This window comes from Hippocampus bargibanti, linkage group LG01 (assembly GCF_051943395.1).
Source record: "Hippocampus bargibanti isolate YZ-2025 linkage group LG01, ASM5194339v1, whole genome shotgun sequence".
Lineage (NCBI taxonomy): Eukaryota > Metazoa > Chordata > Actinopteri > Syngnathiformes > Syngnathidae > Hippocampus > Hippocampus bargibanti.
In genome coordinates, this window is record NC_142734.1 from 31418517 (window position 1) to 31445881 (window position 27365).

General features: G+C 41.2%; 2 protein-coding genes and 1 long non-coding RNA gene across 22 annotated transcripts in view; 1 reads left to right on the plus strand and 2 right to left on the minus strand.

Moving 5' to 3' along the window:
* Positions 1–10483, minus strand: part of kif1b (kinesin family member 1B) — a 49158-nt gene extending 38675 nt beyond the window's left edge. For all 18 annotated transcript variants that reach the window (XM_089010642.1, XM_089010537.1, XM_089010600.1 and 15 more), the window contains exons 1-2: positions 10201–10483; positions 8755–8911 (exon numbers count right to left, since the gene is read on the minus strand). In XM_089010642.1, the coding sequence (XP_088866768.1) occupies positions 8755–8860 (106 nt within the window). In that variant the 5' untranslated portion in view covers positions 8861–8911; positions 10201–10483. The remainder of the gene's footprint in view (positions 1–8754; positions 8912–10200) is intronic.
* LOC148903894 (uncharacterized) lies at positions 5325–7719 on the plus strand. The gene is made up of 3 exons (XR_016116684.1): positions 5325–5568; positions 7049–7121; positions 7226–7719. It is a non-coding gene; the product is annotated as an uncharacterized LOC148903894 (long non-coding RNA).
* Positions 10484–11137: 654 nt separating the features above from the next.
* On the minus strand, positions 11138–27315 carry ube4b (ubiquitination factor E4B, UFD2 homolog (S. cerevisiae)). 3 transcript variants are annotated; one of them, XM_089010674.1, is made up of 29 exons: positions 27014–27315; positions 25783–26002; positions 25499–25634; positions 25298–25385; positions 25065–25209; positions 24748–24973; positions 24126–24557; positions 22816–22917; positions 21559–21700; positions 20961–21061; positions 20515–20629; positions 20219–20302; positions 19748–19804; positions 19266–19382; positions 19045–19143; positions 18853–18966; positions 18517–18715; positions 17355–17493; positions 16888–16987; positions 16572–16699; positions 16369–16467; positions 15900–16135; positions 15638–15764; positions 15400–15544; positions 15095–15229; positions 14750–14941; positions 14005–14179; positions 13115–13261; positions 11138–12155 (listed from the first exon to the last, which is right to left on the minus strand). In XM_089010674.1, exons 1-29 carry the CDS (start codon positions 27035–27037, stop codon positions 12091–12093), a joined length of 4089 nt encoding a protein of 1362 aa, XP_088866800.1. In that variant the 5' UTR covers positions 27038–27315; the 3' UTR covers positions 11138–12090. The 3 variants fall into 3 exon arrangements, with proteins under 3 accessions (XP_088866800.1, XP_088866794.1, XP_088866808.1); XM_089010668.1 differs by having other exon boundaries at positions 22801–22917; XM_089010682.1 differs by lacking the exons at positions 22816–22917; positions 24126–24557 and having other exon boundaries at positions 27014–27312.
* Positions 27316–27365: the final 50 nt, after the last annotated feature.

A 27365-nucleotide genomic window follows, 5' to 3' on the forward strand; every position in this document is an offset into this window, starting at 1 on the left:
TAGGCAGAGGTGGCACCATCTCGACCATGTGCCATGACGTGCATGTATTCTGTAAATTCAACTCACTTGCGTTCTTCAGGTTAAGATGAGCATCAATATTGGATGTGGCAAAGTGAAGCAAATTGCGTGATGTATCATCAAGCAAAAAGGATTGCTTTTGGTTGCATGATGTCACTCTACGGTCAAATTTATTATATTTTCAGAATTGATGGCAAATATCAAAGCCACATACAATAATCCGGACGGGCTGAAATATTATAATAATAATACATTTCATTTATAAGCACTTTTCAAAACTCTAAATGTCACTTTACAGTCACTTCCAGTGTCACTTGCAACGTTGGTAAGTTGGGCTACTTTGAAGTAGAACTGTACAAAAAAAACCGTCACCATTTAATTGATTATTATTTATTAGTTGTAGATTTTAATACATTAATACAACACCGTCTGAAATATGGCACGTTTTTTTAGAAACCGACACAAGACTGTCATGACATTGAGACTTTTTGTCTCAAGGTCGTATTGAAGCAGAATGGTCAGACAATCCACCTTGTTCGAAAAAGCCCTGATTCTCAATCAGTCAGCAAAGACGTCTGTGGTTTGATCACAAATGCACAGAGAAAACACGAGTGCGCAACGAACTGGAGAAATGGAAATTTAGACACTTGATGAATCATCTAAAGTTACTTTAGCGGTGGAAGACTGGACCGTGCTGGCCTCTGTGCCAGCTGTTCCAGATCTGACCATTGTCTATTTATACATGAGCAGATGGCAACTAGCGCTTTGCATGCCGACAGACTGTCAGGGACAGGAAGGAATGGAAAGATTTCAGCTGTCAAAACTAAACTGCCGCAATCCCTGCCAAACCACACTGTACATTGTACACAGGCATCCCACAGGCCCCTGTAAAGTGCTGCATACATTGACTGTCTTTTGATATTATCAGTTCACGCAGACGCGTACACCTCCACAAAAGACACGATGGGGTGGGAGGTGGGTGGTAGAAACCACCAGAAAGAGATGGAAAACATGCTAACCCAGCAGGAGGCCATTCAGCGTTTAAACAAAACCAAAACAAAAAAACAGAACTACAACAAAGAGATAAATGAAGCCTCCCAGGCACCTGTGACTACGGATGTTCCCGTCATGGTTTTGAATCGCCAATGTTGATCCTTCCTCGAGTGTGATCGGCTGATACAGATACCAATCACGGGGATTTGGTGAACAATGTTCAATTTTAGATCTACAACTACAAATATCTCTTAAAATCATTTTTTGGGAAATCATATTCAACATGTATTTAACTGAATACACTACAAAGATAACATATCATGATCTAACTGTTGAAGCTTCACTTTTTTTAGTAAAGAATCGTGAATGTCCAATTGCATGGCTGCTACATTGGCACTACCATAGTCCATCACAGATGCTAGCTTTGGATCTTGGAGTACAAAATAGTCTGGATGATTCTTTTCCTGTTTGGACTGGAAGACATGACCTCCACAGTTTAGAAAAATAAAATTCAAAATGAAATTTGAATTGTATAAATTGAAATTGTTTTTCTGAAGCGCTCTTCAGCCGATTTGATGATTTCCTTGACACAAGGATGTCCATTCATTTTGAACATTAAATATAAAACTTGCCACATATCTGTCATCATTAAACATCATCATCATCATCATATGATTCGAGTGAATATTGGGCTGTTCAGAGTTGACACGGGGAAAAGAATGCAGAAGCGCTCACATTCATTGCTGACAACAGCAGCCCATTTTGAAAAGCAATGACCTGGATTTTCTCAGCTTGCTGCAACTCAAGGACCCAGAGTATCGCTTTAAATGCTGTCAGGCTTTACATAAGCCACTGTGACATCATCATCATCATCATCAGGGAAAAAAAACATTCTCAAGCTAACATCAGATGACGGGCATATTCTAGACATTTTCTGGACAGATGGAGAGCAATGTGACTGCAGTCTTATTCTTTTAGATTTTCAAACGCTCACCTTTGACAATTTATGAGTATTAAAACGTGATCATCGTGCCCACCCACCTCACTGTGCCTGGACAGTAAAATGGCACAGTCGCCCTAATAATAATAATAATAATAATACATTTCATTTATAAGCGCCTTTCAAAACTCTCAAGGTCACTTTACAGTCACAGGATCAGTTTTTCTGTGGGTGAGTAGAGAAGTCAGTATTCAGACTGTGGGAGGAAAGCGAACAAAACAGTCTGGAAAAAGAGTAGCGTTGGTTTGGGCACAAACTAGAAAAACACACTCACATTCTTAGATGTGAGGAAAAATAGCCGACTACTTCACCCAAGCTCTGCAAAGAAACAAAGTGAAGGTAATGGCAGAGGGGTACAGCGGACCATTAGTTGTTTTTTGGCAAAGATTTGCCTTTGGAGAGCCATGTTCACGTCACTGGAATGGTAAATTGTGTCTGCCTTGTTTTCAATTAGGAGGTATACACGGCGCAGTCTAACCCACCGGAATGCATCAACGCCACAAGAGGATTGACATAGTTCAGCGTTTCCGTGTCAACATTGAGATATCAACAATCATGAATGGCTGAATTTTTTTGGGGGATGTTTGTTATTCTACAATGAAAAAAGGTTAGTAGTGGCACATTATTAAAGATAATAAAGCTTCATGTTAACTTTTTCTGATATGGCTAACTTCACTGCTGCATTTGTTTTGCTGGTAATGTTCTTCCTGTTTCAGTGAATTTAATAGCACGCAAATGAACGGAATGTGTATTTGAATAGCAGCGATCCAGGTTTGTTTTACCTCAAGGCGTTAGCTTTTGGCTATTGTTGAACCCATCCACTAAATGGCTTGCTCATGAATTAGCATACAGTTTAGAGTTATACATGTCTTTTATTATTATTCTGGTCTATATAAAAGAAACAACGCTGCAATTTCAAAGGTAAACAAACTCCTTGCTCACTGCACTAATCAGCCCAAACTATGGATTAGCAAGGTCTGCACGGGTCATGTTATTCAGCGGCTTGCACTGCTGTAGAGATTTCTTCTGTATCACAGGCCTGGTGCATAAAAACCTTTGGAAACTGAAAGAAACATCAATCTCGTTCTCTCCTAGCGTAACATCCAATGACCCAGCAAGAGTGCACCTTATTAAGGAGCAACCCAGAAGCATGTTGTGCAATGAAATGCAAGCAGTTGAAATTTATCCACTCATGATGGAGAGAGAAAAAAATCCATAAGGAAAAAAAATATACAGTAAAGTCTCGTTATATCGATATTCAAGGGAGTCCAAAAAAATATCGATATAACCGGGACTATCGATATATCCGACCCTGTTTGCATGTAATTTTCTCCGTGCGTGCATAGAAATAGTATCGATATAACCGGGACTATCGATATATCCGATATCGATATAACGAGACTTTACTGTATTTATATTTTCTAAGTCAAATGGATACTGCTTGGTCAGAGCATCTGATTAGATATTAGTGAGTGCTGCTTTTGTGTCATGTCAGTTCACTCACAATATGAGTCCATGAATAAACAAGCCTTGTTCAGTCATCTATTCGCTCTCCTTTTGAATACCAGTGTTAAGAATTTCCCCTAAAAAGGAAACCACAATAGAACAGGGGACTCTTTTGTCATACTGAGTACAAATTCTCAAACAACCGTTCCACTAATTGAATGCGTTAGAGAGATATTTAGCATTCTGATGTGATTAAGTACAAAGTTGAATTCTGCTAAATGTCTACCAGCCACAAAATGATGATTGCATGAATGGAATTTATTAAATGCGGCACTGAAGTCTGACTTGTCTTCATCCCTTTTGAACATTTAACAACCACCTCCGGAAAAACACCCTTCAATCAGCAAATTCGATTCAAAAGTGACACAGCAGCATCCCTCCCTTCATTTTCTTTTTTTTTTTTTTTTGTTCAAATGTACAAACGCAAGTGGCGAGACAGCTTGTGATGCTGTGTCACGCTACACTGCATGTGAAGAAAGCCTGTGGCCAACTTTCACTGCCTCTGCTCGTGTGGCTGCTCCCACAGCTCCCATCCCCCAACTCACAAGTCGGCTCTGACTCGGTATGCATTTAAGCACCATCATAGGCTCAAATAAGAAAGTGAGAACAACACCAATGAAGTGAGCGAAATGTAGTGTGGCTCAGGTCTTCCCCAACATCAAGGAAGAACTTCTTGAGTGACAGAAATAAAATAGCCTATTATGTTTAATTGTTTTGCTTTCCCTTATTTGTTTTACTTATTACCTTAAACACCGACAAATGCCCCTCCCGATCTTAAATAATGCCGAGCATGGTTAATTACATGGCGGCCTCCTATGAAAGTCATTGTATTTCCTCTGTGCATTAAAACAGCAAACCGCCCTTCAGTGTTAAAAAGGAAAGCTCCTCTTTTGTAAATAGACATTTTCGCACAATGACAATTTGCAGACGATTTTTGCATCACACAGCCTTTCGAAACCTAAATATAGATTTTTGACACTATGCCGGCATTGTCAGGTTACGCTAACAAACTTCAGCATGAGTTGCTCTTTGAAAAGTTAAAGTGAATGGGAACATATATTAATGCTGGAATGGGGCATAAGGGGATTTATTTATTTATTTATTTATTATTTTATTATGTATCCATCCATTATCAGTATTTTTTTGTTTGTTTGTTTGTTTATTTATTTATTCATGTATTTATCTCCTTCTGCCTCTATCTATCTATCTATCTATCTATCTATCTATCTATCTATCTATCTCACAAGTGATCTGGCTAGCGATTTACCTAGCAATATAGCTAGCGATCTTGCCAGCTATTTATCTTGCTCACTATTTATTTATTTTTGCGTTGGTTTTCCTCATTTTTCAGTTTCAACCAAGAATTTTTATTTTGGTTCACCTTTCATTTCGGTTTCTTTAAAGAAAATCGAAAAGTTAACTAGAGTGGCTGCAGCACAACTGTGACTCTAAATAAGGACAAGAGAAATTAAAATGAATGGATGCATGGTAGTGTTCAACTTCAACTTGGGAGTGAAAAACATTCAGAATCAATGTATTTCTATTGAACCTTAATCAAGAGGTATTTACCTTAATCAAGAGGTATTTTCCGTAACTCTCTCTTGAAATAATTAAAATAAATGATTGATTGAGAAGCAGTCAGCAAGACGCAATTATGCCATTACCTTCAAGAGTCTTATAACACACAACAGCGTGCATTTATAACAGACAGACATCTGCCACCAATGCCGCAACCCCGCCCACCCCTCCTCATTAGGAGGTCAGTTTGAAATGTCAAGCCGCTCTCCGAGTGGCGCACGTGGGCACATGTGTGTTGGTCCAATCCCAGCATGAGGCATTGCGGAATGTGACACCCCGGAGTGTCAGCGCACACTGACAAGGGTCACGGGGATTATGGCGGTAGGGCGTGGCATTTTGTGGCAAGCCTGTGGATTACTGCTTCTAATCGGGTCAATCGGGCCTGTCTGCGGAAGGTTCAGAAGATTCATGCGATACCAATACGTATACCGGCATCCAAAAGGTGGATCCCAACCGGGCACCACAAGGTTCAGGTAAATTAAACACATCTTGATTTTTATGTCACCACCCTGCGCGTGGCCCTCAGTGATGACCCTCATCTGAAATGTATCCGACAGGTGACTTTTTTTATCCGCGGTGAGTTTCACTTTGTCAAGGAGTTTCTGCTCATCTAGAGAAGTGGGGTACCATTACCTAATATGTACCATATTTAATTTAAAACAGATTCTTATCTTAAAGACAGTGTATTGTCGGTGTTCAAATACCTGACATGTTTCAACAATACACTGTCTTTAAGATAAGAATCTGTTTTTAATTAGATATCAAGTAGATAGGATGAACTTAATACAACTATGTACCATATTTTCCGCACTATTCCGTGCACCGGATTATAAAGTGCACCTTCAATGAGTGACATTTTAAAACCTTTTCCATATATAAGTCACACCACATTACAAGGTGCTACAGAAGAGGCTGGGGTGTAGCGTTAAATTGAATTAAAAGAAAACAGTCATACGCTGAATAAACACGAGAAAATCTGGACTCACCCCATCCAATTTGTAAATAGCAAAAATATTTCAGATTACCAATCTTCCTCCTTTGAAAGTTGTGTTCCTTGGGGGGTTTTCATTGAATATTTGGTCCATAAAATTTGCTGAAATAAATGTTTTTTTGAGACACTGAACACAAAAAAAAAAAAAAAAAAAAACAAGATTTTCCATTTCTAATCATTGTGTCAAAAATGGAAAATGATGACAAAATCGAGAAAAATTCCAAGAGAATACCAAAATGAAATGCTGTTTTATATATCCTAACATGCACAGCGCACTACTTCTATGCGGGAAATTGTGTCAGCGGCTGCTGATAGTAGTTGTGCGATCTGTTGTGGTGCAATATTACTTCATATATAAGACGCACCGGCATATAAGGCGCAGTGTCATCTTTTGAAAAAAATGAAGACAAAAACAAAAAGTTGGGTGGCACTGCTGTCTTTTCCTAAAGCATTTGCAGTACTATTTCAAATAAATCATGACACATACATACACGCACACACATACACTCACTCACGACAATCAATATTTTGCCAATTGTGTGATTTGTTGACCATTTTTGGTCCTCCATACATGCAAAGGCTGCTCACCTGGAACGTAACATAAATTACATAATCTGGAGACCAACATGGAGAAAACATCAGACTCCTAATGAAGGGAGGCTCTGGATGCCATTTGAAACACAGGCACGATTTATAATCGTATGGCATCATCCCTTTCTAATGGTATTAGCCCTGCTTTTGTAAGAGTATGTGTCTCCACTCCGAAGAGGCCTTCGCTTGTTTGAAGCCTGCCTGCCGGCCTTGGACGCATTCCCTGAGCAGTGAATAATCAATTTGCTAGCACTCGATCCTTGACAACCCTGCATGCATGAAGAGCAGGCGAGTCAGGCGGAGAGAGGGAGATGCCACATCCTGCCTTTACCCCCAAGCTGTCTGTCTTTCTGTGTTTTTGACGCAAACAGCCCCACAATATGCTTTTGAGGCAGACAATCGTAAGGAGTGTCACAGTCTGGACTACACCTACACTATGGCTGGGTAATATGGACAAAATGTTATCTCCATATTGTTATTTTTCCTCTCTGAATTTGTTGGTTGTAAACGACATTCAAGCCAATAATCCATGCTTTTTCCTATTACAGGGAACTGAAGCCCATCAAAAATGACTGCAGTCGGAATTCAGAGGACACCCTGGACCGGTCGCTAGTCAGTTGCAGAGTACATAAACCTTTCCATGTAACATTCGCACCGTCACATAATGGGACATGAATCCACACTTCCACAGGAGTCTGCATATACACGGATATACTCTATCATGCCATTAAAAATAATTTATTTCAAAAGTAACGATTGATTGATTGACTGCTAATTTCAAGCAGGTCCATTGTAGAAATGCTGTCAAATGCGCATCCACAGTTCCACTTAGCATCACTTACGGCATGGACGTGCTGGTTCATCGGATGCCAAGCCATTATTTGGCTTGTTGTTAGCCATTAGCTCCAGTCACCTAAATTAATAATCATCTTGAAAAAAAAATGTGAAAGTGTTCATAGTACCGTGTATACACGCTTTGGACGAGTTAATCCAAGTCCAACAAATGCAATTAAAGTCTCGACAATATATATGAATGTGTGCGTGTGCTTGTGTGTGTGTGTGTTTTTACGAGCTATGTTGAGCTTTTCAGCAATCTAATAAAATCGCCTTCTCAGCCTACCAGCCACAATGAAGCTCCAATGAAATGAAAGTGTGGCTACCTGCCAAGGCCCCTTTTTACTGTGCAATCTGCCCGTGTGCAGGACGGTTAAAAAAAAGGGACGATGCGAAGACCAGCCAAGCCACCCAAAACGCGACACATTCCACCGCAGTTCTGCCACAGACCACACGCATGCACCACCCTCAAAAGGATATGGGCAAGATGAAAAAAAAAAGTACAAGGAGAACCGGCACACTGTATTTCACACAGAGCTTTCTTTGGGAAAGGGATAAAGCAAGTCAGCCATAACTGTTTTGAGAAACTCAAGCTAGATTTATGGAGGCTTAGTCTAATGAGTCTGATCTGACTGAAAGAACAAATTCACAGTTGAGAGAATATTTGGGTGTTACCGGCTCAATGGATGTTCATATGAAATAGACTTCAAATCATGTCAAGGACGGAAGAGGAAGTTACACTTTAAATGGAAGATGGCCGCATCCCGATCCTGATGACTCACAGTCACAAAAACGACACGTTCAATCACAAGACCGTGAAAGACATCCTTGTTCATCGCCCGTTGATATGATACGAGCCATATCAAACCATAAAAAAGTGAGCCACTCACGGAGCAATTGAGAAAACAACACAGTAGAAAATGCGACAAGGCATTGATGAATCCAGGGTGTTGTCCGGCTGCGCTGCAGATACAAACAAACTCAGCATTTCCCCACACAAAAACTCCTCAGGCATGCAGGCCCCTTCGAAGGAGGAGGAGGCAGAATGTCACCCTGTGAGCCTTTTTATTTCTCATCTGCCAAGTTTGTCCTGAACTGTTTCACTATTCACTGATAAAAGGCCCAAATGATGGCAACACCAGAATCCACAGACTTCGAAACTACAGCCGCTAGGTTATATGAATCCGCCAAGGACATACAATACATGAACATGGCCCAGGCATACGCATGTTGGGAGACTTACTTGTAGTGTTGCCTTGCATTTGAATGATACATTTCGAATCCTTGCTCGTCTCCCTGGAGTTGAAGGGTCGAACTCTAACAGCGACTTTTACTGACGCCCCGGACATGTTTGCGGTGCGGGTCAGTCTCCAAGTAAATTGCGTTGTGTGGCCTCCCTCCTGTAGGATGAAGAAAATGTTTTTGTTAAATACTTGAAAGCATGACAGGAGAACCAGAACTCTTGACAAAAATTGCTCCAAATGTGTTTGCCTGTGTGCGCCTTGATGAAAATGTCTACAAAAAGATTACATTGCAATTTCTGACTATTGGCTTTTATATATTATTTCATCTATCAATCATTTCCATACCGCTTTATCCTCATTCGGGTCACTAGGGGGGGGGGGGGGGGGGTGCAGACTATTCCAGCCATCTATGGGCACTAGGCTGTGGACACCCGGAATTGGTTACCAGCCAATCGCAGGGCATACAGAGACAAACAACACTTCACTCTCACACTCACTTATTTTTATTTATTATTACATTTCAGTTTGAACTATTAAAATAATTTGAAACATTTTGGGGATTTCAATAGCTGGATATTTTTTGTTAACTCCAGTGAATAAAGAGGAAATGGCTTCCATGAATGGTGAAGTGTTCCATGAACTTCTACCAAAAGCCACTGACCAATACCAAGCATAAACCATCAGAAGAAAACTTCGTTGTGCATCCAATCGAAACAAATCTTTACTTTCCAGAAGCTTGCAAGTCAGCCACACTTGGTAAGCATACGCCCATGAAATTCTATCCGCCCGTTTGTTTGGCGCTCTGGAAGGAAGGTGGACCAGGCCTGCATGCGGTACCTTTTACAACTGTCTGAGGACAAAATGTTCGGACCCTTGTATCACATTAAAAGACGATGTGAGCACTGAGCAAAACCCCCCGCTGCTAGATGTGGTAGAATAGTGCGACAGGATGCAGCCGGGTGCTTTTTTTGCAGCCTAGCACGGCCGCATTGCCCCCTGTGAACCGTACGTGAGCGGCTAAAGTGAATGGCATTGAATGGAAATGAGGGGACATCACTTATTTGTTATCTCTTTTCTCTTTCTTTCTAATCAGCACTATTAATCAGAGCGTCGTTCACTACTGTGGTTTTCACATAGTATGTGATAGGAATCGAATCCGGCGTCGGAAATATTTAACAAATCACCCAATTCCAACGTGTTTGTCAGCAAATAAAATACAATCTAAAATATAAAAGGGATTTAGGTTGTAATATTGCAGTGGAGAATGGGTCTGTGTAACGGTCCGGAGGCACCACCATACATCCGCCCGTCTGGGACAAGCTAAAGCGGGCTAATGCACACCAGCCAAACCACGAACAAATGTCTGCTATTAAAGAGTAATAACCACGTCGTTTAGGAGTGACATTGGGGAATCTAAATTTAAGAACATGACTGTATTTACTCACCTTCCAAGACTGTCACTCCAGTAACGCCGACAGCATAGGGCAGCGGCGACTACGAACGAGTAAAAAGGCGGACGTCAAACGTGTTGTTTTTCTATCAGAATGCGCAAGCGGGCAAACTGTCGTAAAGTCCACTATGGCGAAAAAAGCCCATTCTAGTGGTGTCTTCCGCTAAGTGGAGCTGTAATCGAGGCCGATGACAATTTGGAGATGTTTTTTCCCCTTAAAGATGAAAAGACCGACGTCAATCTGCAGTCAGACGGAGAGAATTGATAAACGGTCTTGATTTACCGAGATTACGTCAACTGGCTCACGAAGCGCGATGAGTGACACGCCATTTGTCCAATGAGGGAATGGTTTTGGAGGCCATATGACAAAATAAACCAATGGTCATCCTTGATTGGGAAAGGGGCGTGGATGACGTTTCACTGCAGGATTTGTTCAGAGTGCTTCCCGCACGGCCCGGCTTCGTGACACCCACAGCCAACGCAAAACTCTCCCTCGACTGAACAACACTTAGTTTAGGTTAGTTTAACCATTATTTTAGCTATTCTAATAATGAATGAGTGGACGGAACACGTGTTCGAGGTGATTTGACAGAAATCGCATGAAAAAAACAATCAACAAAGATATCAACGACGTTCTAAAGAACACGAGAGAGACCAGAGTTGGTCTGATGTATGGTAATCTCTGAGAATGAATTCACAAAACCACAAAAAAAATAAAAAGGGGTGGGAAAATAACATCACACAATGTCCCCGCAAAACCTACTCTTCTTGACGCCAGTGATGATGAATCCTGGAATGCCTATTTCCCTCAAGACACCCGTCTTTGTATTTGCGCACAATGTAGTATAATGTATACTCGTAATATTAGTTAAGGCATTGATTTTTTTGCCACCGTCATGGATAAGGGTGTAAAGCAATCACACAGTTTGAAATGATGTGCATTGTCATTTATTATCAGTTCAAAATCCGACCTTGCAAAACAGTTGTGTGTAGTTAAGAGATCAGTTCCTGTACAGTTAAGGTCAGCAAGGTCACGTTAGGTACAGCGCGATAAGGACTATCTCTACACATGATTTCAAGGTATCCCGATGTTGCTGGAGCTCATGCTACATTCTGTCATGTAGGGAAAATTGCCTGTTGATGAGTGTGTTTGTTTTCTGTAAGGGTTTAGTTTCTGGAATAGCACCCATGCTCCCGAAAAAGCCAATTCAGTCTTTCAAAGTCAGCAAGGGAAATATGACTGAGGGCATGATGGGTACAAGAAAAAAGTATGTGGAGTTTGGTGGAACATTAATGCTTTTAACATCTGACTGCACTCAAAATGAAACAAATATTTTTCGATTGTTGAAGCTACATCCTTAATTCTGCCTAATACAAGCACAGGTGGTGCATCTGTTCAGCTCAGGGACTCCAGCACGTTAGAGCAATTCAAGTTAGTCATTGCTTTGCTTACGACGACAACTTCCAAATATGCTGCACAGCCCACCACCCTAAAAGCATCACAAGTCTTTAATAACGCCCACATATACATTGTTACAAAACACACAAGGACCATAAAGGAAATATTCAATGAAGTCACTGTATGCAGCTTTCTGAGAAACCTGTGTGATGAAGACTGGTTTGTTCAGCCTTAGAAACAATATGTATATATCTGGATATACATATACAGTATACACAATTTTCAATGCAAAAAAAAACAACAATCTTACATTTATTTTGATGTGTTTGAAGTATCATTCTAATGTCCTGGGTAGGGCAAAAAGAGGATGAATAAAAATCAGAATGATGTTTGTTGTTGGTATGACTGTCACTGAATTCTGGTGATTTGGGCCAGATGCCTTTGTTATGGAGATCGGGCGAGTGAGGCATCGTTGACATCAAGTCTTTAGACAGGTCGCCCTCCCTGTTTCTCTCTCATCCAGGTGTGGATCCTCTCCTTTAGTTCAGGAACTGCGAAATCAACGAGATCGTGAGGAGCATGTTAAGATCCGACTTTTCCCAATCGACAGTTGTACTATGATTTACATGCTTAATTAATTCTGAAAACAAGCTTGCAACTATTTACATCGGTTTTTTACTCAATATCAAATCAAATGTCCTGATCAAAATGATAATTGATCCATTGCAGGCCCCAGACCCAAAATGACCACCACTTTTCAAATGTTTTTAATCACGAAAAACTAGCACTAAATCATTAAAGAAATAAAAATAATTAAAGGGGAATGTAAAAAATAATAGTAAACTGGTTTTATAAAGGATAATTGTGATACGTTAGGACGACCTGAAAGTCAAATCAATGAGAACATGATTGTGCATGTGTGCTTTGAATGGCGGTGGTTGAGTGAGTACTTTCGGGAAATTTGCCAGTTAATTTGCATGTGTGTGTCTGGGTATGAGATTTGGCCGACTGTAGCTCCTGGCTATTGTTTTCATTTTGTATTAGTTTGTTTGACTGTTTGATGCAGTTAATAAACAACTCAAACTGCCTCAGCAAACGTGGCTCTTTTTGGGGCAATTACCGTATTTTCCGGTGTAGTAAGCGTACCTTGCCTTGATTTTCTTCAAAAGATGACCCTGCACCTTATACCCCCTGTAGAAGAAGTTGTCCGTAACCACAGCCTCGACTGTTGTGCCTTATAATGTGGTGTGCCTTATATTTAGAAAACCTTTTATGTATTTATATATTGTATTTGGAACACGTTTTTCATTCATTGAAGGTGTGGCTTACAGTGCGAAGCACCTTATATATGGCAAAAGTTTGAAAAAACACCATTCATTGGGGGTGCGCCTTACAGTCCGGTGCACCGGAAAATACAGTAAGTGAATTGAAAGGGGGTATAAAACGTAAAAGGTAACAGAAACAGGCAAAGCCTTCCAGCTTTAAGTGTAATAAAAATAAACGTAGTTACTTGACTCCAGCATGCTCTCTGTAAGAGGCTGCCGATTGAATGGATCAGTGGGCGAGTTGAGCAAATGGCGAAGGATGATGGATCGGTCCATGATGTTCCCCGAGGGCAGCATCACCGGGTCTGTCATCAGCGTGTCCATCAAAGGATCTGGCAAAACAGGACCAAGAAGACATTTGCAGTGACTAAAATGAAGGGCAATGAAAAAAACAAAAACAAATGATCCTTAACCGCAACCAATCTATTGCCTCATGCTTGATATGTCAAAAGTGGGACTTCTGTGTCTATTAAAACAAAAAAATGCGTGGGGGATTTGACCTGCCCGGAATCCCAAGCCAGCTGTGCATCGTGTGACACACTCCCGTTAACCAAGGCAGTCTTATTGGTAAATCAAAGCAGGTATGCAGGCCACGTTCTTATTCAAGATTATAATAAGTCTGTGGTAATAGGATAGCCTCTGTCCAAATGGCCTATATGACTTTTATGGGGTGGCAAATCCCCTGCTATTCCACAGTTACAGTCAAGTACGGTCAAGGCTTTTAGTTGATTATATGCTAACGTATATGGGGAACAGCACCTGTACTTGGAAAATATTTCACACCAGTAAGAAGAAATGATATCAAATGGCGTTTGTTGTTTCTGAGGCAAGAAAAGTAACAGATTTTCCTGATACAATTGCAAAGCAAATGGTCCAATGTAGATTGCAGTTGATATTTTGTACACTACGATTATTGTGGTAATCATCTTTGCATGTATATTTAAATGTTTAAAAAAATACCTTTTGGATTTGAATCACACCAAACAGCTGTAATAACATGTTGAATGGGGGGGGGGGGAACCAAACCCGACAGACTCAAGATTCAAAAGCACATGTGAGCAGCTCACACACAGACCTTTGAACTCATCAGGTGCGTCACTGTAGTCCATTTCCGACTGGGAGTTCTTGGCCACTATTTCCTCCACCTTCTCAGATAGCAGCTTGAATTTTTCAATGGCGATGGAAGACTTGATACCGGCCTTCCTCATTTTTGAGATGACTTCTTCAAAGAGCTCACGGCTGTATGACCGCTACGGGAGCAGATATGAGAATGTTATACATATGAAGCATGTCATAGGGAGGATGTATTGTGCACAGTAATGTAACTTTTTCATAGTTTGTTATTAATATTATATTATTCCCACAAAGTGAACAAAAATTACAATTAAAAACAAGGGCTTGGTGTTCAATGGTGTAAAGGTATCACACATTATAGTAAAAAATAAAAATACAAAAATACTATTTCTAGCTTCCTGTACTTTGTGATTCAGCAGTAGCGATGTGGCTTCCGTTCAAAGAAGAAATTTCATTTACGATGCAATCTCAAATTCAACTCCTGAAGGTCAAACCAAACCAGAGACATAATTTTACATACCGCAAAGGTTTTCTGTTCCTTTTGTGTCTAAAATATAAGCTGTTTGTTTTGTATTTCATGAACTGAACTATGACCTTAAAATCAAGGTACATACTGTAGCATGATTTATGTCATACTATTATTACACCCTTGTGAGTGAAAACAATATTTTACCACAATTTCATCATATATTCCCTTCTTTGTGTTTTATCATTCAATATTTAACTGAAAGGTCTGTGTCTCCAACCTGGTCATCTGCAATTGCTTTAGCAAAGCGAGCACAGTCTAGCTGCAGATAGATGTCAGTCAGCTGGTCTAAGAGCTTCTTGGGTTCAAAGCCATACTTCTCAGGATTCTCCACCTTCAGGTCCCGACATTTGGGCCCGCAGAGCTGCTGTAGATTAAAATTCAGCATGGCGGCTAAACGGGGGCCGAGCTCCTGCAAGAAGGTAACGCCCCTGTTAGGAATAGCTTGTTCGATTCGGTGCGTGTGAATGTAGATAGAGGGCGCCTTTGTATGAAGTGAAAAATATTGTTTCCCTTCCGGCAAAGTAGAATAATAAATATATATTGTGATGTGGCAGATACTCACAGGCCTGAGGAAAGGTTTCTGGACTTGCTTGGTGAGAATATGAAACATGTCTACAGTTTCTGTAGCCAAGGCCAGGTAAGAGCGAGACACTCGTTCATCCTGAGTCAGCTGGGACTGCCGGCTCTGCTGCTGGTCCTGAATAAGACCGAGTGCATGCAGACACATACGCATAATGAAGTTGAAGGTTAAGTTTCAGAACTCAGTTATACCCAATCATCACACAAAGCAGTCAAATCTGTAGTTAGAATGTTCAAAATGTGTTGGTAACCTCATTGACAAAGACAAATACGAGGCCAAGTACAAACCCGGGGAAGCTGATCCCACTGTTCTTTATTCTTCATCTCCTCTTGAATCTCATGAATACGCTTGAGCGACTCAAGGCTCTCATCTAACAGGAAGGTGGTGTCATTGATCAACATGTTGATGTAGCGGACAAACTGTTTGCCACAGCTAAAACAAAAGGAGTGTGACAACATGAAAATTGAGTTAAGACGCATTACTCTATTACAAAATCACATATTGCGCAGTGGTAATCAATCTCACTTGAACTCTTCCATGAATGTGCCGTGATGGGCGATGTTTTGCCACAGACTCTTAAAGATGGTGCTGATGTGGTACCTTATGGTGAATTTATCATAGAATTCACTGGTGGCGCCGGTACGCTCAACATCTAAACACATGAAGGCAATGAGAGGCAGTCCGATTGCATACAAACTACATCCAATCACATACTTATATCGAGAGATTGAAAACCAAAGTGTCAGTTAAAAATAGCCTGAATTCACTGTTAAGCAGAGGCACTCACCAGTGTAGAACTTCATAAGGGCGGGTACCAGTTGTTTAATGGACAAAGGGTGGTTTTCCATCATTTCGGAAAAGCGCTGAGTGCGAGGTTGCACGGCGGGGTTGGTGACAAATAGAACTTCTACCAATTTAGCAATTAAGTATGGATTCCTGATGTAGTTCTGACTGCAGATGAACACCACCAAAAAGGTGACGATGTCCTGAACACAAGGCTCATATAAAACCTGGGGAGAATATCTGCAAGAAAGGGAAACAAGAATTTATTTTTATATGCGGAAAATACCGTACCACTGAACTCATTCACTGCCAGACGATGTGTCCACTCCAGTGCCAGGGTTTTTGTCATAAGTGAATGAGTGAAAAGGTGGATTTGTATGAAAATTGATTATTTAAAGTTCAAAAGAGCCATTATGGACACACATGTCGTTACTTCACAGAAGTATTTGTAAAATACTGGACTGTGAACTTACTGCACAACAAAAAGCAAAAATTCGGCAACATCTTCAATATAGAACTCCGGGAGCGCAGCAAAGGTTTTGGGAATCTCAGGATTCAACGGCAAAGTGACGCTGTGAGGAAATGAGAAAAATGAACGTGTCGTCAACTGAATGACTTTAATGTCAAGCTTGAGCGAGAGCATGACGCTGCCATGTGTTCCAGGCATGCGACTCACTTTGGGTAAGCGGGGTCCACCATACGGAGAAGGAGCTGAATGACTGTGCTGTAAAATTGCAGACATCTGCGGAGCAGGTTCTCATCCAGAAGACCCACGTCTGCGCAAGCTTTGGCTCGAACCAGTTTCTGGGAGGGCACAAGTCAAATGTTATCAAAATTCACTTATGACTTAATGTATAAAATCATGTCGTGTTGCAGCATTTAAGGAGTGAAAGGAATTCTTTGCAATTCAGGTACGAAGCACTGCGCAACCATGTGCAGACATACGACTGTCAAAGAATCCAGCAGAGACTGTGCGTGTTAAAAATAGAAACCTTGAGTTGGGTTTTGCAGCGCTTGAGCATTTCTCTGTGGCGAGTGGCCAGAGGAGAGTCCTTCCATTGGGCTTCACTATTTTTCAGCTCTTCGACCGTCCTAATAAGGACAAATGAAAATACAGTAAAGTCTCGTTATATCGATATCGGATATATCGATAGTCCCGGTTATATCGATGCTATTTCTATGCACGCACGGAGAAAATTACATGCAAACAGGGTCGGATATATCGATAGTCCCGGTTATATCGATACTTTTTCTGACTCCCTTGAATATCGATATAACGAGACTTTACTGTAGTGTGAAAAAAACACAATGAATACAATACAATACATATTGATTTATATCGCACTTTAACAACAGCTGAAGCTGTAACAAAGCGCCTCACATGGACTGCTATGCTATACAGGAAACAGAACACCAAAACAGTTTTTGTTACACGGCGTGTATTTTTGCCTGTGTTTACCTGTTGAGTTCACGAATTGCCCGCAACCTGCGAATGTAGCGCCTGCAGCCAGGCAGGATAGACAAATGGTGGGTATGCAGGGTCAAGAAGAAGCACTCTGTGGGGAACTTTGGCTCGGAGAATTTGGTGGCATCTTCATCTGGAAATATAGATCGCAGACACAGAAAAAGTGCTTACATTAATCTAGCACTGTGGATTTATTGTAATACAGCCATGGACAACACGCAACAAAGAATGGAAAAATCCCAAAAGCAACATATGCGGTTAATGGATTTTTTTATTTGATATTATAATAATCTAACCCACAGATGTTTAAAGCGAAGGCCCGGGGCCAAATCTGGCCCGCCACATCATTTTATTCAGCCCGCGAAAGCAAATCGAACATGTGAAATTCCATGATGCTTGCTGAAGTCCCAACCAAAATTTCAAATTGTCCCATGTAAACCACAATAAGTCATTATTTTTTACTTCATATTTGAAAACTAGTTATTCATTAATTTGTTGTGCCCTCTATATGCAGGCATGAAACTGGAATATAAAAAAGGGGCCCCCTTATGTCTGAAAAGTGGGCCAAATTCTAAAATTGATGGGGCCCGATTTAACTAGCCGAAATATACAAAACTGTTTGAAATAAACCAAAATGCATTCACTGGAGTATATGTATTTCTAAACATCAAATGAAAAACCATTATTTGAGTATATTTTTCTAATACATATAAACAATGTTAATTCAAGTCAAAGAATTTATTCTTACATAAAATAAATATTTTCTTTATTGACTACACAATCAATCCTGCGCTATTTTGATATTGTACGGTATTGCAGAGAAGATAAAGAGAGCAGATTCAGCACAATATTTCTTAGTAGTGTCTACTTTCAAATTTATTTGAAGATTTCCAATGTGCTGCAACAGCTCTGAAATCATTCCCATTATCCACTAAATTTGAATCATTAGCAGTATGTTGAAACCAATTGTCACTACCCTCCGTTGTATCTTAAAAAACAAAAATCTGTTTGTTTGCTGCTTGTTTTCTAATGCCTTTTAGTTTTACTCTGTTCTCTCCTGCCATATTGCAACCATCTATCTCATCTACAATGTTGCCAACGGCAAAAATTGAGTTTGACACGCTTGGTCTAATCCCACCAAGCAAGGCTAACTCACGTAGCTCAGATAGCCAGCTCTTGAGCTCCTCCATCGTGGCCTTCAGCCGTGTCTCCTCCGGGCTGACGACAAGGCGACAGCCGGGGTGGAAGATGTATGTGGGATCCACCGTTTCCAACTTGATTTTCATGCTGAGTTGCTGCAGCACTGACAGGAAGTTGAGCATGAAACCGTCTGTTGACACCAGCTTGTCATCGGTCTGAGATGAAGGAGGACCAACAATTTAAGATTAGATTCCGAGTGTGTCAGAGGTATTTTTTAGTATTATTTAGGTTGGAGGTGAGTGTGGTATCAAATGGAAAAAATGTTGAAGAGAATCCATACAATGACTCCTACCTGCATCTGAGATTTCTTCACATTGTAGTTGACCAAAGCTGCCATGTAATTGAGCGCTAAATCTCGCGTCTCCCCGTTTAGTAGGATGTTGTGAAGAACTTTAAATAGGTCACACTGAAAATATTGCATCCATAAGAGGAACATTTAACAAGTTATCTGGGGGGATGGCATCAATATAAGGCTGAAGCTCACCCTTGCCGACTCCAGATAATGCTGCAGGGATTGGCTGACAACTCTCGTGTTCTCCATGGTGATAGCTGGACCGGAGAAATACTTATCTCCAATTTTGGTCTGAAGGAAATGGAAAGCATGAGAGGTTAGAGAGTTGCCAACATGCATTTCCTACTGGTAAGAATGACATAGTTCAAGAGCAATAGGAGCTGACAATGAAAACGGATGAGCAGAGTTCTTACGTCATCCTCAGAAAACACAGAGAGGCTGAAGAAAGAGCCAAGGTAGGACAACCGCTGAATCTCTCTACCACTTCCAGGACTCAAAGGTTTAGGGCACCACAGAGGAAGTGACGTTACCTGTGGAAAGTATTCACATTTTTGGAGATATTTTTGAACTCTAAAGACAAAAAAAGTGTAAAAAGATTGAAGGACGATGATTCAAAGGAGTTACAGTAAAGTCTCGTTATATCGATATTCTCGGGAGTCGGAAAAAATATTGATATAACCGGACTATCGATATATCCGATCCTGCGGCATGTAAATTTTCTCCTTGCGTTCATAGAAATAGTATCGTAATAAGCAGTACTATCGATATAACCGATATCGATATAACGAGATTTTACTGTATTTGGAAAACAAATAAGAAAAGCAGCAATAAAACGTGAATAGAACGGTGTGAGCAACAAGGACATAACAATTGCCGATTTTAGCTGTGCACTCACCAAACTGCACACAGGGTGAGTCTTTCCAAACTTGATTTCGCACAACTCAGCTAATGCCTGCAAGACAAAACGAGAAACATGTTGGACAGAAACACAACTTTACCTAAGCAGCGACAGGGATCTTTTTTTAATTTACCGGTATTAATTCATCCATGTAGTTATTCATAATAATGTTTATGTGTTTATTTATATATTCATTTGTTTATTCATTTATTTATTCGTGTACTTCTTTATTTGTTTAATCATTTGTTTATTGATCTGTTAGTTCATTTATTTGTTTATTTACTTGTGTCTGTCTGTGTATGTATTTATTTATTTGTCTGTTTGTAGAGGTGTGTATTCATGTATTTATTTACTTGTCTATTTTGTGAAGCTGCCAGTGCCACATTGCCTCCCATCTCAGTTGCTTGGACATAGTCAATGTGCTAATTTGGCCTTTACCCAGACTGCAGCAAGACACCGACTACATACCATAAGGGGGAATTTAAAGTTGTCGCTGTCAAAGGAGCATTCTTTCACCGCGAGACCCAGCCCATGGAGGATGGGAATAAAGATCTGAGAAAGATGGGAGTCAACACGTCATGACTGTTAACTTTGACAATTTCACTCACGGACAGCGGTGAATCTGTAATAGTGCCAACAGTTCACTGAAATATAAGCCAAAGAGAACATGGTCATCATCTCTCGAGGTCTTTGAATTTCTGCTTTCCCACGATATATTGAAAAATCTGAATCATGGCACGCGAACTGGCAAATGTTTGTCACACCTGTCTGAATACTTCTTCTTCCTGGTGGGTAATGCGCACCAATTCCTGTATGAAGCCAAATGGGAGGTTCCGGCACAGCATGTAAGGTACCAGCAGAGAATGCTGGAGAGGGCTCCTGTATGTACCAACCACATAGACAAAACAGGCATTGTTGTACAAATACTGACGTAATGAAAGGGAAAGAGGAGTCGCTATGGAGACAGCGAAGGAGCGCCGGTGGACAAAACGCCCCTTCATAATCAGAGACATGTTGAATATTACAATTTTGCTGTATGACGTTTATCCCCATCCTCGGTATTCTAAATCAAGGCAACGAATGGAGGAATTATTGGGTTTCACTAGTGCAATTCATCCGTAAATTTGACCTTGAAGGCACAGTTGAGACGTAACCACAAATGTGGCAGTATTCATTGGTGAGGCTAAAATATTAAAACGGGAAAACTTACCTGGGCAGGGTCAGACAGCCTTGCAGAACCAGGGCAATGTGAGAGATACACTGAGAGCGAATGTTGCTAAGAAGCTGGCTGACATTTGGTTGGTTACACATCTGAGGGAAAGTAAAGAGAGAAGAATAAAAAATCCAAGTGTCAAACTGAATACATTCACGTTTACATAAACTGGTTGACTTTCTTGAATATTCAAAGCATAGGTGTCAATGTCAATGCCCAGGGGCTAAATCTGGCCCGTAATATCATTTTATTCGAGCCGCGAAAGCAAATATAACTTGTGATAGTCAATGACGCGTGCTAAAGTCTGAACCAACATTTCAAACTGTCCCACATAAACCACAATAACAGTCATTATTCTTTACTGCAAATTTGAAAACGAGTTATTCATTCATTTGTTGTGCGGTCTAGATCCAATATGTGAAGGGGATGAAACATTCTAATGGCTTCCCCAAATTCACAACGGCCACCAAGAGGAAACCGTAACTGCAATGTGGCCCGCGGCAAAATAATAGTTTTACACCCTTCATTTACAGGAAAAAAAGAACCTAGCACAGGTTTTAAAAGGCAGTCCTTATAATTTGTCTTCTCCAAATACCTTGGGAGCTTTTCTTTCCTCCATGCCAACACTTTCAAAGCGTTCAATGAGGTAGTTCAGCATCTCGGTCTCCTTGCACGCTTCAATGGTGAAGCGGTCACCAACCAAATCGCAAGACACTGACCCTCCACATGCACCGCGACTAAACACACAAACATAAGAAATGAAACATGCAACAATGACTGAAGGACAACCAGATTGATTGACATTTGCGGTTAGCATCAAACAAGCGCCAGCTCTCAATCACAGCTCCTGAAAGAAACACACCGGAGGAATTAGTGACTGCACCGCAGCATGTGGCTCGTGTAAAGGAAACACCATTGCTGACAAAACGGCCGTTATTATTCAGCCCGGTGAAGGGGGGGGGGGGGGGGGGATTGGGGGGTAGGGGTTGTCATTGCTAATGCATCGGCCATTAGTGGTCAACTGCAACAGCACACTGGGTGTACGCGAGTGTCTACAAAGCACAGAAGAGACCCTCACAAGGTAGAAACACTTTTTGATATTTAACACATTCACTGCCATTCCCGAATTTATTCGGGAATTGAAAAGCGTGACGTAGAGCACCACTCCCGAATTTGTTTGGGTTTTGGTTTTTCTTACCGAGGGTGGAGATAAAGCGCTAGTCAGACCTCTGGCAATGTTTTTTTCCCTCCCACAAGGGGGCATTGAATGTTGATGTAGTCCTAAAACTCAATATTCTGTGGGTCCTGCAATTTTAGTGAGAATGACAAAAACCCTGGCAATGGGGTGGACACATTTTTGCACATCATCTGTCAGTGAATGAGTTAAGAAACACAGGCGCATGATTAAAAAAATGGCATAAAAACATGTTTGGCTCGGTTGTCCTGAATAATGACTTCCTGATTTTGCCCTCCTTAGCAACATTAGCCAAATGTTCAGGATCAACTTTGCATTGTCAACCAGAGTCGTCCACACTTTTAACACACAAACATATGAGGAGAAATTTTGTAACAAAAAGTGCTTGCATTAAGATGTAAAACCTAAAACAACAAAGTGCAAAAAATTAGCAGACACAAGATTTTAGTTTTAAAATATAGATTGATCTTACAACTCTGTATATATGAATAAAAGCACTCTTAAAAAGATCCAAGCCCGCCTGTGTTAATTTCTCACCATTGCGCCATAGTGTATTTTGTGCACAGTTAGTGAGTGCGAGGCTCGCCAGTGCATGCAGCAGGCCTCTGCTGAGCAAGCAGGCGCACGCAAACACACGCATACCGTGCAGCCATGTACCTGGACCCAAACCGAACCCGCGCAACATCCTCCTCCTCCTCAGACTCTTCATCGCTGCTGTCCTGAGATATGTCAGAGAAGGCAAAGAGGAGGGACAAGGGACTAACATGACAAAAGACAAGGACAGGAGGTCAAGGTTGGAAGTGAACGGGTATTGAGGAGCAAGCGAGGGGAAATGATATGATGAAAACGGAGGACTACATTTGGAAAGGTAGAAAATAAAATAAGGTGGAGGATAGGGGGCTGTTGTTGCAAAGTACGCAGTTGGTTGCATGTCTAATTGAGGGTTAATTGATTTTTTTAATGAAGGCACATTAGGTTGTAGCGTTCATGCATTGATGAAAGATTCATATCTTAAATACGGTAACGGTAGTTCAGAGCTTTTTTTTTTTTTGCTTGAGAAATCTATATACCATATTTTCCAGTGTATAAGGCGCATCAGAGTATATGGTGCACCCCCAATGAATGGTGTATTTTCAAAGTTTTCCATATACACGGCGCAGCAGACTATAAAGTGCACCTTCAATGAATGGAAAATGTTTTCGAAATATAATATATAAAAGTTTTCCAAATGTAAGGAACACAACATTATAAGGCACTACAGTAGGGGCTGGGGTTATGCATTACTTCTTCGAAAGGGGGGTTATTCAGTGGCTACTGACTGTAGTTGTGAACCTGTTGTGGCTCAATATGACTTCACATCCAAGGTCACCAGCGTATAAGGCGCAGGGTCATCTTTGAAGAAAATGAAGGCTTTTGGGTGTGCCTTATACACCAGAAAATATGGTAATTGTTGACCCTATAATGCATATCTGGAAAAACTCAAATTATTTGCAAAGGAATTATTTTTTTGTCACTAATACTTTAGACAAGCAGATAATGTTTAAAAGCAGCATTCGTTCTCAAACCATGATAATTTAAATATGAAAGTATTTATTTCTCCCTCTGAATATTTAATACATTAAGCAGAGTTCTCTGTGGATGCAGACCTTCATTATAACGGGATGGCAAACACTTGCAAAGGCCTGCCCCACTAGCTTCTACACATGACAAATTATAATATTTCAACCCAATCAAACGTGTCAATCAATTGATTCCAACGCCCATCCTTTCTTTGGGTATCCTATATTGAGTTACTAAGGGTTCGTTAAACTCCCATGTGAAGTCAAAATCAAATTCAGTCTCTTAAAAGTTCATCTGTATTTGGGTTCATTTCCAGCGCAAAGTTTGGTGAGTCAGAGAGGGTTAATATTTTAGTTGGCCGGCGTGCGTGTGCAACACACAGACATGCAAAAGGGATGGTAAGATACCTAGAAGGTGGGATCCGTGATGCAAAGGCGGCCTGTCGGGCAGAAGGCGGAACCATAGGAGGCGAATTTAAAGAAAAGGACGAGGTCCTAGATGTTGGCAGAGGAATTGGTGTATTGGGGGGCACAGATGGCCCCGTTGGACTAGGAGAAGGAGCAAAAAAACTAATAGCTCTTTGTCCTGGGCTAGATGGGGACGGGGCTCCCCAGGGAGATGAGACAGTGTAAGGCCGATAACGCTGTGAGATGGGCATGGGGGCAGATGGAGGGTTGAGGGACTGTCTGAGGGGAGTAGCGAGAGAAGGTGGGCTAGGTGGAATAACAAACTGTGGCGTAGATGGTGTAGAAGGTACAGAAGGAGTGGTGGGGGCATTTGGTGAGGTCCTCTTGGCTGCATTCAGACTCATTGGGTAAGGGCTACTACACCCATATAGGCTGTGGACAATATTGATCACATGATGATCGGCATGACAATGTTGAAAAATAATTACAATCACAATACACCTGGAATACTTGAGCAATTCCAAGTACTTCACAAAAAAATGGGGGAAAAGAACAACGCTGATTTGATGAAGGGTATTGAACAGTGCAAGTAAAAAAATAATAAATAAGAATCAACGCTTACCTTGAAAGAGAGCTGGCTCCAAAGGATCCTGCACCGGTGCCCATGGGGCTTCCATCTTGACTGGAGGGTTGTACCAATGTCAGGTGGCGATCCGGAGATTTGGCTGCTGCAATGGGCTGCGAGGTGGCGGTCAAGCTGGCAAAAGGGTTGTGGACAGGGGACTGCGTTGAGATCATGAGGACTTCCATTAGGATCTGGCCGATCAGGTCTTTAAAATCGGAGTAGACTGTGGGAGACAGAATGAGAAAAGATGTTTTTCAGAGCTCCAATTTGAAGAACTTTTTTTAAAGACTTAAACGCAGCGTGGATTGACATACCATCTCTGGGGTTACGTTGGAATTCAGCAGCCAGCGAAGGGAGGAAGATGACATCTCGATGTTGCTCCTTCCATGAAACGCGCAGAATCTTACAAATGAGCTGCAGAGCCTGGTCTTCTGTGACATCGGAGTTTATAGAGGTTTCCTGCAGGCGGGTTCAATCATACAGAAATGTCAAGATCTAACAGTGGACAGATGTAAAGTCAAATTTCTTGTAAGAAAAAGTTAATTACTTTTTCTGTCAAGTTCCTCTTCTCCCTGCGGTCGCTATCTTCCACCTCCATGTTCTCTATCCCAGAGTCGACATCCACTTGGGACATGCTAGATCCAAACACAAGCACAGTTTGATCTAGTCCTTTGGAACGTAAATATCTTAGGCTAGCTTGTCCATTGACAGCTGTCTTTCAATGTAAACCATTATGAAATATGATTACCTCTTTTCACAAGAAGCCGTGTCAATGTCCATACTCTGCGAACGGGACAAACTCTGGGACTGAGTCTCAAGGCTGTTGGAGGGGGAGCTGGAAAGGGAGCTCACACCTTCACTACTCTGACTGCCATAAGCCACACCTTGCAAAAGGCAAAAGACATGTCAGCACATTGAAGACACGAGGAGGAAATATTTCAGACAAGATATGACAATACCATAAAATCAACAAGCCCTGTACATACAAAGTGACAAAACCTCATTTTTGCATTCTGTTATTTTTTTCCTTACCAGTGGTGCCAATGGGGGACGTAGCAGGGGTACCACTGTGCACATTGAGCCCTAATGATTGTGAGGCAGCTGGTGGCAGGGGCTGAGATATTACACCTGAGGGTCCAGGGAGGGGTCCCGGTGGAGTTTCTCTCTGTGGGGATGTCAACGGGGTGCTGAGAGGGGTGTTAGGCTGTGAGGTTTGTCCCCCTGCCAGCCGCGCCAATCTCCTTCTGCGAATCTTGTACGAACAGTGAAATAAAACAACACAAAAAAGTTCACAAGTACACAGATTGTTATTAGCGCTGTTAGCAGTTGATGCACATTCAAAAATCATTCTTGAATAGGTTACAGTATTGTTGAAATACATTTTCAAAACATAATGAGAATAGTGCATATATTTATGATTAGTCTACCAACAGTAAATAACGCCGCTCTGCCACTTCTGACAATTAATCTTCTTTTCCTTTCAGCATTTCCCTTCAGGGGTCGCCACGGCGAATCAGTGTCCTCCATCTTCAGAGGTTCGATTCGCATGTTTGTTTTGGCCATGTGTTCACGTCGGATGCCCTTCCAGACACAACCCTCTGTATTTATCCGGGCTTGGGACACAATAAGACAATGGATTGTGTCCCATTGTAGCTACAGAACAAGCAACTCGATGAATTTAATAAAGATGAAGATGAAGAAGATGCTCAGTAAAAGGCTCCCAAACTTCTGGGGAGATTAATAGCATTCTGGAATTGATTTGACATCAGATTTGGGTCGCATTGCACTGAACATAACACTGTATATTGTGTTTTCATCTTGAAGAAAAGGTCACTGACCCGAACAGCTATTCTGTTCGTAAAACGAGGCAATTAATTACTACAACCTTAAAATCGAGTGCGACAGTAAATACAAAATATGATTTGCGTGAGACAATTGACACTTATCGAAGAGAGTGTGTTCATTTTTTTACTGATATCCTCTTAATCGGGGACATGGTTTGTATAAATGTCAGCGTTGGGCGGGCTGCTCCATTTCCGACCACATAGTGCTCATGCAAACTAATATACACTAATGACAGACGCTGATTTTCCACGTCTTGTGTGGTTTTGTCACAGGTGCTTTTCTCCAAGGTATAGTGGCACGAAGGGAGCCGCTAACCCTATACGAAGAAACTGAGTGTTGTGTAAATCTATTATGTAGAAACAATAGTGATGCAAGATAAGCCACGCAACAGCTAATGTCGTTGATGCATGTTACTTACCTCATCTGCGCTCAATTCCTCCATCGCAGCTAAAAGTTTAACCAGCTATCTCAATTTCAACTATTGCACTATGTGCCAGCCAGAGCCTGCTAGCTAGCCTCAATCTGAACTAGATATGCATAGTCTAACTTGTTCAACTAAGATGCGTCAGTCTTGATTGTCTCTAAGATAAAAATGAGGACACTAGTGCGCGAGAAATGGCGGCATATAGTGAACCACAAAAGTCTCTCGTTGGATAGGTTTTTCTTTCAAGTCAATAGTGAAACAAAAAGAAAAGTAGCTAGCTATTACACGTCAAAAAACAACAGCGGCCATTTTGGTTCTACTTGCTGTCACGTGACCCCACGTCACG

Bases quoted from the DNA above. Each gene is read 5' to 3' on its own strand.
- ube4b (XM_089010668.1), bottom strand. From the start codon at position 27,037: ATGGAGGAATTGAGCGCAGATGAG. The intron at 24,974-25,064 runs GTATGTCAATCC...TGTCTCCCACAG, and splicing joins CCAACGTAACCCCAGAGATG to TCTACTCCGATTTTAAAGAC. The intron at 19,805-20,218 runs GTATGTAGTCGG...TTTGTCTTGCAG, and splicing joins ACTTTAAATTCCCCCTTATG to GCATTAGCTGAGTTGTGCGA.